General features: G+C 38.1%; 2 protein-coding genes across 2 annotated transcripts; one reads left to right on the plus strand and one right to left on the minus strand.

The window, feature by feature from the left end:
* LOC119427493 (molybdenum cofactor biosynthesis protein 1-like) lies at positions 1-4,265 on the minus strand. Its single transcript, XM_037695117.1, has 9 exons — positions 4,109-4,265; positions 3,069-3,233; positions 2,154-2,215; positions 1,105-1,216; positions 859-971; positions 539-649; positions 335-455; positions 171-233; positions 1-79 (listed from the first exon to the last, which is right to left on the minus strand). The coding sequence occupies exons 1-8, from the start codon at positions 4,263-4,265 to the stop codon at positions 178-180; spliced, it is 897 nt and encodes a 298-aa protein (XP_037551045.1). The 3' UTR covers positions 1-79; positions 171-177.
* Positions 4,266-7,451: 3,186 nt separating this feature from the next.
* Positions 7,452-11,716, plus strand: LOC119427492 (molybdenum cofactor biosynthesis protein 1-like). The gene is made up of 9 exons (XM_037695116.1): positions 7,452-7,608; positions 8,484-8,648; positions 9,502-9,563; positions 10,501-10,612; positions 10,746-10,858; positions 11,068-11,178; positions 11,262-11,382; positions 11,484-11,546; positions 11,638-11,716. Exons 1-8 carry the CDS (start codon positions 7,452-7,454, stop codon positions 11,537-11,539), a joined length of 897 nt encoding a protein of 298 aa, XP_037551044.1. The 3' UTR covers positions 11,540-11,546; positions 11,638-11,716.
* The last annotated feature ends 434 nt before the right edge of the window (positions 11,717-12,150 follow it).

Below are 12,150 nucleotides of genomic sequence, written 5' to 3' on the forward strand. Positions count from 1 at the left end.
GTCTCATTTTTAGGCTGAAGGACGATGGATGAAGCCTTCTGTCTGTTTTGCAGTTTAGGCAGAAATGTCTTGGATAGGTCTGTTGAGAAAAAAAAATCAAGTACAATGAAAAAAAAAAATCATCCATTAAAGCAACAGAAACAACCAAGTGTGAAAGATTTTGTACGTACAGCTGAGTCACCCACCGATAAGGATCATGGGTCTGTTCTTCATCTGGGAGATGCTGAACATTCCTGGGGAGGAAAAGAATAGTTAATCTTACATTCAAGAAACATAAAACAATGCAGCAGTCTGTGAGTATATCCAGTATATGATGCTCTGTGTGCATCTCTACCTGCATGTTGTTTCTTCTTCCTCCCCACAGCAGCTCCAATAATTTGCAGCAGCTCTTCATTAGATGCTCCAGAGCGCAAAACATCTCTGAGGGAGACTTCCGAGTTCCCAAACAAACACACCTGAGAGACAAGGAGGAGAACAAGTCAAAAGCAGAATCATTGCTGGTACAAAAATACTAATTATTTAAACTTGATGGCTTTACCTTGAGGTTTCCATCTGCAGTGATGCGTAAACGGTTGCAAGAGCTGCAAAAATTATCCGACATAGAAGTGATGAAGCCCAACTGACCATTGAAACCAGGAACTTTAAACATCTGTTACAGAACAGAGAAGAGTGAACCATTTAAGAAACAAATACACACAAGTTATTAACAAACAGCTTAATTTTGTTTGTACAGATTCACATGCTCAAGTGTTGCTGGATTTAGTTTTGGCTAATCGTGTTCTGAGTAAATTTATTTCAGGACAATCAGTAGCAAATCAGCCCTTCAGAAATGCCTCATTGCTTGTTGGAGATACAGACCTTTGCAGTATCTGCAGGTCCAGCTTGAAGCCTTTCTAGTTTGGGCCACTGCTGCCTGATCCGGTCCAACATCTCCTGGTAACTCACCATCTTCTTAAAGTTCCACTTGTTGCCTACAAGGACAAAAAGCAATGGTTGTTTATTTGTTCGTAGCGCATAAACAAGAAAAAATTGGGGTCGAACAATGATTTCTCCTATATTATGATAAAACTGTGCAGTGGAGCATTGTGGGAAATCAGAACTCACCATCAAAAGGCATGTATTCAATGAAGCGCACCTCCAGAGGTTTCGCCTCTGTCAGCGACACAAAATCCAAGAGTTCATCCTCGTTGAGTCCTCGCATCACCACACAGTTGATCTGCAGCAGGCAACAACACTTTTTATTTAGCGGTAAAAAGATGTGACACTAAAAGACACAAAGTGGGAGGACATTTTAACAGCCTGTATAAATCTTTGCAAAATTATTTACAGGAGGTGGAAAGATGTGTATTTAACAGTTCGACACATTAACAATAGATGTTGAGGATTTTTATACAGCTGCAGCTGACAGATCCACCAGTAGATGGTACTCAAGTGACGTCTCAGAGGTTTGTCAGGCCTTCAGAGCAGTTAATAAAAAGGCAATCTGAAACAGCTACCATGCATGTGCCTTAGTTTTTATTCATTCTTTGAGGGTTTGTATTACTTTATCCTTTAAGGGAAACAAATATGTTCAGTTTTGTAAGGTGTTTCAAAGGACAAGACATTTTGAGCTTGACTAATTTTTCAACGTAAACTCGTAGAGATCATATCTAGAATTTTCACGTATTTTAGAAAAAAAAATAATCCAGTACTTGGAATATAGCTGTCAGTGTATAATGGTCCTCTAATCACCTCAAGGCTCTGGCTTTTCAGCTCTCGTTTCGGTTCTCCATTTTCAGACAAATGATTTGCAAACACGTTGTTGATAATTATTTATGGAGAACAAAAATCTAAAGAATACCTTTGGATTTAGTAAAAAAGCCTCACTAAAGCTCAGCTCAGGGTACAAATAATAAACGTGTGGTTTTTCATGTGTACTGGTAAGATGACAGTCTGTCGTTAAACACACAGGGTGTGAACAGTCATGTGGTTTCTCTGTGCAACTCTACCCGACAAAGACTTGTAAAAGTAACTGCTAAAAATTAACATTTATCTTGTTACAAGATTAGTTATGTTCTGTTGAGTGATCTAAGAAAACTTAATACACAACATGTGATCAAAATTTGAATTGTAATTTGATTAAAAAATGATTTAGTTTGAAACGATAAACACACCTTCACGGGATTATAGCCTAATTCAACCGCCTTATCAACGCCCTCCATGACTTTGTGGAACCCTGAAATAAAATTAAAAAAGATGTCAGACAAGATATCATTAACGATAACGCCATGTTTCTATAGGGTCTCACTGAGTTGGGAAGCTTTTTGTATTGAACTAAACAGAAATCAAAACAGTAATGTCTCAGATATGTTCTGAAGACCTTCAAATTAGAATTGCCACTCACTGTTTTCAAGTTCAACAGCGAGAAATATGTACACATCTGCAAATACACTCTCAGAAGCACTTTTACCAATAAATTGTCAAGGTTATGCTCATTATCTGTCTCCATGAGCGCAAAACAAACTCCAGTTGCACCTATGGGTAATAATCAATGTTGGGGTTGAGGTCTATGTTTATTCTAAAGTTCCCACAATGACAATATCACATTTATTGTTTTACTAATCTTAAATAAGCACACTGAAAGCTGGGATTTGATTCCAGTCTTTTTTGTTCTTTCCTTCATTTCCTAATCTCAGTCTGTCCATCTGTGCCAGCCTCCCAGAGCCTTGCCCTGCTGTTACCTCCTCTGCTCCGTGTGTGTTTGGGGCTTACAGCCTTTTTTCTGTAACCAGCTGGAGACGTTCAACAATAATAACACAAAAAGGACAGACTGTGGCTTTTGGCAGCTCGTGGTTTAACATAAAAACAGCAGAAGCAAAATAATAGAGGACTCAAAAGACCAACTGGACATCTGATTGGATGGTAAACATTTAACTGAGATCACTACAGTAATAACCAATAATATAATAAACTAAAGCTTTAATCAATCATTTATTTGGTTTCTCTTTTTCTTCAGAATTGTTTTTAATACTACACTGTAAACTTTAAGCATCAAGTTCTGTAGTTGTCGTTAAATACATTTCTCGTACCCTTTCTCCTGACGATGAACTCAAACTTGGCCGGCACCAGGGAGTCCAGGCTGATGTTGATCAGGTCCAAACCAGCTTCTTTCAGCTTTGGCAAGAGCCTGGATAAGTTAATACCGTTAGTTGTTACTGCAACAGTTTTCAGGCCCTCCAGCTTCTTTAGTTCAGCTGAAAAAAGAAAACGCAACAAAATGTTAATCAACTCTACACCTAGAAACTTTAATGTAAAAAAACTAATATTTCTCTTTGAACGTATTGAAAAATACGATACCAAATACTGATGGTAGAAGAAAGATGCCCAATGAAGTTGTTTTTTAGCACTTCATGATCTCAAAATGACAGGAAATTGGTTTACGAGTTTCTGCATTTCTATAAACAGTTTTTAGTTTTTTAGAAATTAAAAAAAAAAAAAAAAAGAAAAAACGTTTTATATAACACTTGCTTCAGTTGTATCAACTAAAATGTACACCTTAGTTTAGGTCTTTTTGATCAGCAGATGAAATGCATGTTAAACCTGGATGTGTTTTGTCTTTAAAACTGTATTTTTCCAGTCCCATGACAGTGTTGCTCTTTATGGATCATCAGGAAGAACACAGTCTTCTTCACAAAAACACTAATTGTTAGTCACAACACACACTGTATTCTTTTGTGCCAAGCGTAGTTACGAGCACAAAGTTAGTTCATAGAGTTGAGGTTGAAATGGTTAATTAACAAATAAGGTTGTAAAACTTTAACCAGTTCATTTTGTATCAACAGAACACACAGCTGTGGTGCAACATCGTTTTCACATCCACACGTTCGTTTTAACATTAAGGAATCCAGTGAAAATCACTTCTTTACGCTTTAGTTCTGATCCAGTCAGAAGGTTTAGCACGTGAATGTCTGGATAGAAAAAGTTTGTAAGGGTTTGTAAAAAGCTCTAAAAAAGACAAAATATCACTTTTAAAAGTGCAAATTAGGATTTTAGAAATCATAGAAGATGAAACATCAGCTACAATTAAAGGATTGAGCCTTTTCAACTTATTTGCTCCTCATTTTCTTACTGATGATATCCAGTACATCGGGTCTGATGAGAGGCTCTCCACCAGTGAGGCGAATTTTGTCCACGCCTTCTCGGACAAAGAGGCGAGCCAGAGTCAGCACCTCCGAGGTGGAAAGCAGCTGGGCTCGTGGCGTGAGCTTCACTCCCTCCTCTGGCATGCAGTACTGACCTGAGGGAGGGAAACATCAAATATGTAAGCTGCTACTAAAACCAAAACCAGCTAACATTAGAGTTTAAATTAAAAGAAGAGAGTAAAAGTGTTGCAGGGGCAGCCATATAGGTAACAAGTTAAATGTCACATATAGAAAGTTAAAAATATATTTTTAAAGCAAACGGTTAACGTTCACACCAACATAAAATATAAAAGTTGTAGTAGCAGTGACATGATGACGCTTATATTTATTATAAGGTGGATTAGAGCAGGAGAACATAAGTTTAATTTCATATTTTGCAGAAAGAGACTCACAGCGGAAGTTGCATTTCTCGGTGAGGGAGATGCGCAGGTAGTTGTGTCTGCGGTCAAAGCTGTCGGTGAGAAATGCTGAAAATGGCAGGATGTTGTCGTCTTTCAGCTTCTCCTGGGAAAAAAAAACAAAAAGCAGAAAAAAAGACCCTTTGAAACAGATGATAATGAGAATAAGGCAGCAGCTCATGTCCCCCTTGACAAACTATTGTGTAACAAGTCAATCACTTCTTCACACAGAAGAATGCAGAGTTTTAAACAGCTCATGACCCCACAAATGTAACCTGTGGAACACAGTTACGTAAAAAAGGTTTAGGTCAAAGGTCAACATGTGTCTCAAGGTTTGATGTTTATTTTAGTATTAGACTGATTTCAGGCCTGATGTGCTTTAAATACAAAGGGCTAGAACTTAAAAAAAAACACAAATATGTCACATTATCCTTGTCATGTTAATGTTAACTATAATTCAGTGTTGATGCATCAAACCCCAAGTTTTAATGACATCATCATCCTCTGACCACTATACCTAAAACGTGGCTTAACTGCTGGCAACCTGTTTATAAGTACAAAAGTGAAGTTTAAGAAGAGGTAAGGTAATAAAGAGATATTATGAGGTTATTTCTCAATGCATGTCATTGACATATTCAAACTTTGGATTTCCTTAAGGCCATAAACATGAAACCAGGATTTTTTCCCTGAATTATTGAGCATGAACTTTGATCAAACCAGTCCTTTAACAGCAGCACCTGGCTATTAGACTTCATATTCAGGTTTTACATTTAAGTGTTTTTATTTGTCGTTAGCCTTACCAGTTTAGAGCTGGTTTTCAGAGCTGCAGTGAAGTTGGGAGCAGTGAAAGTAGAGTCTCGGAGATCAATTCTTTCATTTTCCTTGTGCGTAGCACTGGAGTACATCCGCCGCACGCTCCCATTCACGCGCCGAGAGAAGAGTTTTGTGACATTTATCAAGCTGTTTTGTCTCTGAAGCAAGCGGCAGCACATTCCAGGAGGAGTAGCCATGATAGCACTTACTTCTGACAGCTCAAAGGGTTACTACTCAATGCCAAATGCTGTCTTTAGAAAAACATGTCGAACACAGGGACTGTAAGGGGCGGGGACACAACAGCCAATCATATTAAGGGACGCTGGTTCAGGTGCATTCTGGGAAAGAAAGTCCACAGTGAAAACAAGAGGGACAACTCTTTAGTTGAATGAATTGAATTGAACTAAATTAAATTAAATTAAATTATATGCATGCATACATACATACATACATACATACATAAATAAATATATGTATGTATGTATGTATGTATGTATGCATGCATATAATTTAATTTAATTTAATTTAGTTCAATTCAATTCATTCAACTAAAGAGTTGTCCCTCTTGTTTTCACTGTGGACTTTCTTTCCCAGAATGCACCTGAACCAGCGTCCCTTAATATGATTGGCTGTTGTGTCCCCGCCCCTTACAGTCCCTGTGTTCGACATGTTTTTCTAAAGACAGCATTTGGCATTGAGTAGTAACCCTTTGAGCTGTCAGAAGTAAGTGCTATCATGGCTACTCCTCCTGGAATGTGCTGCCGCTTGCTTCAGAGACAAAACAGCTTGATAAATGTCACAAAACTCTTCTCTCGGCGCGTGAATGGGAGCGTGCGGCGGATGTACTCCAGTGCTACGCACAAGGAAAATGAAAGAATTGATCTCCGAGACTCTACTTTCACTGCTCCCAACTTCACTGCAGCTCTGAAAACCAGCTCTAAACTGGTAAGGCTAACGACAAATAAAAACACTTAAATGTAAAACCTGAATATGAAGTCTAATAGCCAGGTGCTGCTGTTAAAGGACTGGTTTGATCAAAGTTCATGCTCAATAATTCAGGGAAAAAATCCTGGTTTCATGTTTATGGCCTTAAGGAAATCCAAAGTTTGAATATGTCAATGACATGCATTGAGAAATAACCTCATAATATCTCTTTATTACCTTACCTCTTCTTAAACTTCACTTTTGTACTTATAAACAGGTTGCCAGCAGTTAAGCCACGTTTTAGGTATAGTGGTCAGAGGATGATGATGTCATTAAAACTTGGGGTTTGATGCATCAACACTGAATTATAGTTAACATTAACATGACAAGGATAATGTGACATATTTGTGTTTTTTTTTAAGTTCTAGCCCTTTGTATTTAAAGCACATCAGGCCTGAAATCAGTCTAATACTAAAATAAACATCAAACCTTGAGACACATGTTGACCTTTGACCTAAACCTTTTTTACGTAACTGTGTTCCACAGGTTACATTTGTGGGGTCATGAGCTGTTTAAAACTCTGCATTCTTCTGTGTGAAGAAGTGATTGACTTGTTACACAATAGTTTGTCAAGGGGGACATGAGCTGCTGCCTTATTCTCATTATCATCTGTTTCAAAGGGTCTTTTTTTCTGCTTTTTGTTTTTTTTTCCCAGGAGAAGCTGAAAGACGACAACATCCTGCCATTTTCAGCATTTCTCACCGACAGCTTTGACCGCAGACACAACTACCTGCGCATCTCCCTCACCGAGAAATGCAACTTCCGCTGTGAGTCTCTTTCTGCAAAATATGAAATTAAACTTATGTTCTCCTGCTCTAATCCACCTTATAATAAATATAAGCGTCATCATGTCACTGCTACTACAACTTTTATATTTTATGTTGGTGTGAACGTTAACCGTTTGCTTTAAAAATATATTTTTAACTTTCTATATGTGACATTTAACTTGTTACCTATATGGCTGCCCCTGCAACACTTTTACTCTCTTCTTTTAATTTAAACTCTAATGTTAGCTGGTTTTGGTTTTAGTAGCAGCTTACATATTTGATGTTTCCCTCCCTCAGGTCAGTACTGCATGCCAGAGGAGGGAGTGAAGCTCACGCCACGAGCCCAGCTGCTTTCCACCTCGGAGGTGCTGACTCTGGCTCGCCTCTTTGTCCGAGAAGGCGTGGACAAAATTCGCCTCACTGGTGGAGAGCCTCTCATCAGACCCGATGTACTGGATATCATCAGTAAGAAAATGAGGAGCAAATAAGTTGAAAAGGCTCAATCCTTTAATTGTAGCTGATGTTTCATCTTCTATGATTTCTAAAATCCTAATTTGCACTTTTAAAAGTGATATTTTGTCTTTTTTAGAGCTTTTTACAAACCCTTACAAACTTTTTCTATCCAGACATTCACGTGCTAAACCTTCTGACTGGATCAGAACTAAAGCGTAAAGAAGTGATTTTCACTGGATTCCTTAATGTTAAAACGAACGTGTGGATGTGAAAACGATGTTGCACCACAGCTGTGTGTTCTGTTGATACAAAATGAACTGGTTAAAGTTTTACAACCTTATTTGTTAATTAACCATTTCAACCTCAACTCTATGAACTAACTTTGTGCTCGTAACTACGCTTGGCACAAAAGAATACAGTGTGTGTTGTGACTAACAATTAGTGTTTTTGTGAAGAAGACTGTGTTCTTCCTGATGATCCATAAAGAGCAACACTGTCATGGGACTGGAAAAATACAGTTTTAAAGACAAAACACATCCAGGTTTAACATGCATTTCATCTGCTGATCAAAAAGACCTAAACTAAGGTGTACATTTTAGTTGATACAACTGAAGCAAGTGTTATATAAAACGTTTTTTCTTTTTTTTTTTTTTTTTAATTTCTAAAAAACTAAAAACTGTTTATAGAAATGCAGAAACTCGTAAACCAATTTCCTGTCATTTTGAGATCATGAAGTGCTAAAAAACAACTTCATTGGGCATCTTTCTTCTACCATCAGTATTTGGTATCGTATTTTTCAATACGTTCAAAGAGAAATATTAGTTTTTTTACATTAAAGTTTCTAGGTGTAGAGTTGATTAACATTTTGTTGCGTTTTCTTTTTTCAGCTGAACTAAAGAAGCTGGAGGGCCTGAAAACTGTTGCAGTAACAACTAACGGTATTAACTTATCCAGGCTCTTGCCAAAGCTGAAAGAAGCTGGTTTGGACCTGATCAACATCAGCCTGGACTCCCTGGTGCCGGCCAAGTTTGAGTTCATCGTCAGGAGAAAGGGTACGAGAAATGTATTTAACGACAACTACAGAACTTGATGCTTAAAGTTTACAGTGTAGTATTAAAAACAATTCTGAAGAAAAAGAGAAACCAAATAAATGATTGATTAAAGCTTTAGTTTATTATATTATTGGTTATTACTGTAGTGATCTCAGTTAAATGTTTACCATCCAATCAGATGTCCAGTTGGTCTTTTGAGTCCTCTATTATTTTGCTTCTGCTGTTTTTATGTTAAACCACGAGCTGCCAAAAGCCACAGTCTGTCCTTTTTGTGTTATTATTGTTGAACGTCTCCAGCTGGTTACAGAAAAAAGGCTGTAAGCCCCAAACACACACGGAGCAGAGGAGGTAACAGCAGGGCAAGGCTCTGGGAGGCTGGCACAGATGGACAGACTGAGATTAGGAAATGAAGGAAAGAACAAAAAAGACTGGAATCAAATCCCAGCTTTCAGTGTGCTTATTTAAGATTAGTAAAACAATAAATGTGATATTGTCATTGTGGGAACTTTAGAATAAACATAGACCTCAACCCCAACATTGATTATTACCCATAGGTGCAACTGGAGTTTGTTTTGCGCTCATGGAGACAGATAATGAGCATAACCTTGACAATTTATTGGTAAAAGTGCTTCTGAGAGTGTATTTGCAGATGTGTACATATTTCTCGCTGTTGAACTTGAAAACAGTGAGTGGCAATTCTAATTTGAAGGTCTTCAGAACATATCTGAGACATTACTGTTTTGATTTCTGTTTAGTTCAATACAAAAAGCTTCCCAACTCAGTGAGACCCTATAGAAACATGGCGTTATCGTTAATGATATCTTGTCTGACATCTTTTTTAATTTTATTTCAGGGTTCCACAAAGTCATGGAGGGCGTTGATAAGGCGGTTGAATTAGGCTATAATCCCGTGAAGGTGTGTTTATCGTTTCAAACTAAATCATTTTTTAATCAAATTACAATTCAAATTTTGATCACATGTTGTGTATTAAGTTTTCTTAGATCACTCAACAGAACATAACTAATCTTGTAACAAGATAAATGTTAATTTTTAGCAGTTACTTTTACAAGTCTTTGTCGGGTAGAGTTGCACAGAGAAACCACATGACTGTTCACACCCTGTGTGTTTAACGACAGACTGTCATCTTACCAGTACACATGAAAAACCACACGTTTATTATTTGTACCCTGAGCTGAGCTTTAGTGAGGCTTTTTTACTAAATCCAAAGGTATTCTTTAGATTTTTGTTCTCCATAAATAATTATCAACAACGTGTTTGCAAATCATTTGTCTGAAAATGGAGAACCGAAACGAGAGCTGAAAAGCCAGAGCCTTGAGGTGATTAGAGGACCATTATACACTGACAGCTATATTCCAAGTACTGGATTATTTTTTTTTCTAAAATACGTGAAAATTCTAGATATGATCTCTACGAGTTTACGTTGAAAAATTAGTCAAGCTCAAAATGTCTTGTCCTTTGAAACACCTTACAAAACTGAACATATTTGTTTCCCTTAAAGGATAAAGTAATACAAACCCTCAAAGAATGAATAAAAACTAAGGCACATGCATGGTAGCTGTTTCAGATTGCCTTTTTATTAACTGCTCTGAAGGCCTGACAAACCTCTGAGACGTCACTTGAGTACCATCTACTGGTGGATCTGTCAGCTGCAGCTGTATAAAAATCCTCAACATCTATTGTTAATGTGTCGAACTGTTAAATACACATCTTTCCACCTCCTGTAAATAATTTTGCAAAGATTTATACAGGCTGTTAAAATGTCCTCCCACTTTGTGTCTTTTAGTGTCACATCTTTTTACCGCTAAATAAAAAGTGTTGTTGCCTGCTGCAGATCAACTGTGTGGTGATGCGAGGACTCAACGAGGATGAACTCTTGGATTTTGTGTCGCTGACAGAGGCGAAACCTCTGGAGGTGCGCTTCATTGAATACATGCCTTTTGATGGTGAGTTCTGATTTCCCACAATGCTCCACTGCACAGTTTTATCATAATATAGGAGAAATCATTGTTCGACCCCAATTTTTTCTTGTTTATGCGCTACGAACAAATAAACAACCATTGCTTTTTGTCCTTGTAGGCAACAAGTGGAACTTTAAGAAGATGGTGAGTTACCAGGAGATGTTGGACCGGATCAGGCAGCAGTGGCCCAAACTAGAAAGGCTTCAAGCTGGACCTGCAGATACTGCAAAGGTCTGTATCTCCAACAAGCAATGAGGCATTTCTGAAGGGCTGATTTGCTACTGATTGTCCTGAAATAAATTTACTCAGAACACGATTAGCCAAAACTAAATCCAGCAACACTTGAGCATGTGAATCTGTACAAACAAAATTAAGCTGTTTGTTAATAACTTGTGTGTATTTGTTTCTTAAATGGTTCACTCTTCTCTGTTCTGTAACAGATGTTTAAAGTTCCTGGTTTCAATGGTCAGTTGGGCTTCATCACTTCTATGTCGGATAATTTTTGCAGCTCTTGCAACCGTTTACGCATCACTGCAGATGGAAACCTCAAGGTAAAGCCATCAAGTTTAAATAATTAGTATTTTTGTACCAGCAATGATTCTGCTTTTGACTTGTTCTCCTCCTTGTCTCTCAGGTGTGTTTGTTTGGGAACTCGGAAGTCTCCCTCAGAGATGTTTTGCGCTCTGGAGCATCTAATGAAGAGCTGCTGCAAATTATTGGAGCTGCTGTGGGGAGGAAGAAGAAACAACATGCAGGTAGAGATGCACACAGAGCATCATATACTGGATATACTCACAGACTGCTGCATTGTTTTATGTTTCTTGAATGTAAGATTAACTATTCTTTTCCTCCCCAGGAATGTTCAGCATCTCCCAGATGAAGAACAGACCCATGATCCTTATCGGTGGGTGACTCAGCTGTACGTACAAAATCTTTCACACTTGGTTGTTTCTGTTGCTTTAATGGATGATTTTTTTTTTTCATTGTACTTGATTTTTTTTTCTCAACAGACCTATCCAAGACATTTCTGCCTAAACTGCAAAACAGACAGAAGGCTTCATCCATCGTCCTTCAGCCTAAAAATGAGACTCTCTTTCATCCAGCTGCAGCTCCTCTTGTGTCCTGTTCAGGCAGAACAAGCGTCATGAACACAGAGGAGTTTCTGTGCCTTCCAGACTGCACCACCGCAACCCAGGCAGTTCTGAGTTGCTGTTTTAAAGCCTCCAGGTGGGATGGTTCTCAAGCTAAGATGCATATCAGCAAAGAAAAGTGCCACAACGTAGCTTCCCTTCACTCGTCCGAGCTTGGTTTAACTAACACCAGCTGTCACACTAAGACTGCAAGTTTTAAGACACACACAAATATCAATTTCAGTAATGGAAACTTCCTCAGGTACACACAAACTCTGGGTCCTAATAATGTGAAAAGCCACGTACTCGGGACCCAAGGTTCTTTTTGCACACTACCAATAAATGCCACAATGAATCCTAAATATCACAGTGTTCGGTTGTTTCATAGTCACA

This window comes from Nematolebias whitei, chromosome 21 (genome assembly GCF_014905685.2).
Source record: "Nematolebias whitei isolate Nwh7 chromosome 21, NemWhi1, whole genome shotgun sequence".
Lineage (NCBI taxonomy): Eukaryota > Metazoa > Chordata > Actinopteri > Cyprinodontiformes > Rivulidae > Nematolebias > Nematolebias whitei.

Bases quoted from the DNA above. Each gene is read 5' to 3' on its own strand.
- LOC119427493 (XM_037695117.1), bottom strand. From the start codon at position 4,265: ATGCCAGAGGAGGGAGTGAAGCTCACGCCACGAGCCCAGCTGCTTTCC. The intron at 2,216-3,068 runs GTACGAGAAATG...ATTTTATTTCAG, and splicing joins GTTCATCGTCAGGAGAAAGG to GGTTCCACAAAGTCATGGAG. The intron at 234-334 runs GTAGAGATGCAC...TTTCCTCCCCAG, and splicing joins GAAGAAGAAACAACATGCAG to GAATGTTCAGCATCTCCCAG.
- LOC119427492 (XM_037695116.1), top strand. From the start codon at position 7,452: ATGCCAGAGGAGGGAGTGAAGCTCACGCCACGAGCCCAGCTGCTTTCC. The intron at 10,613-10,745 runs GTGAGTTCTGAT...TTGTCCTTGTAG, and splicing joins TGAATACATGCCTTTTGATG to GCAACAAGTGGAACTTTAAG. The intron at 11,383-11,483 runs GTAGAGATGCAC...TTTCCTCCCCAG, and splicing joins GAAGAAGAAACAACATGCAG to GAATGTTCAGCATCTCCCAG.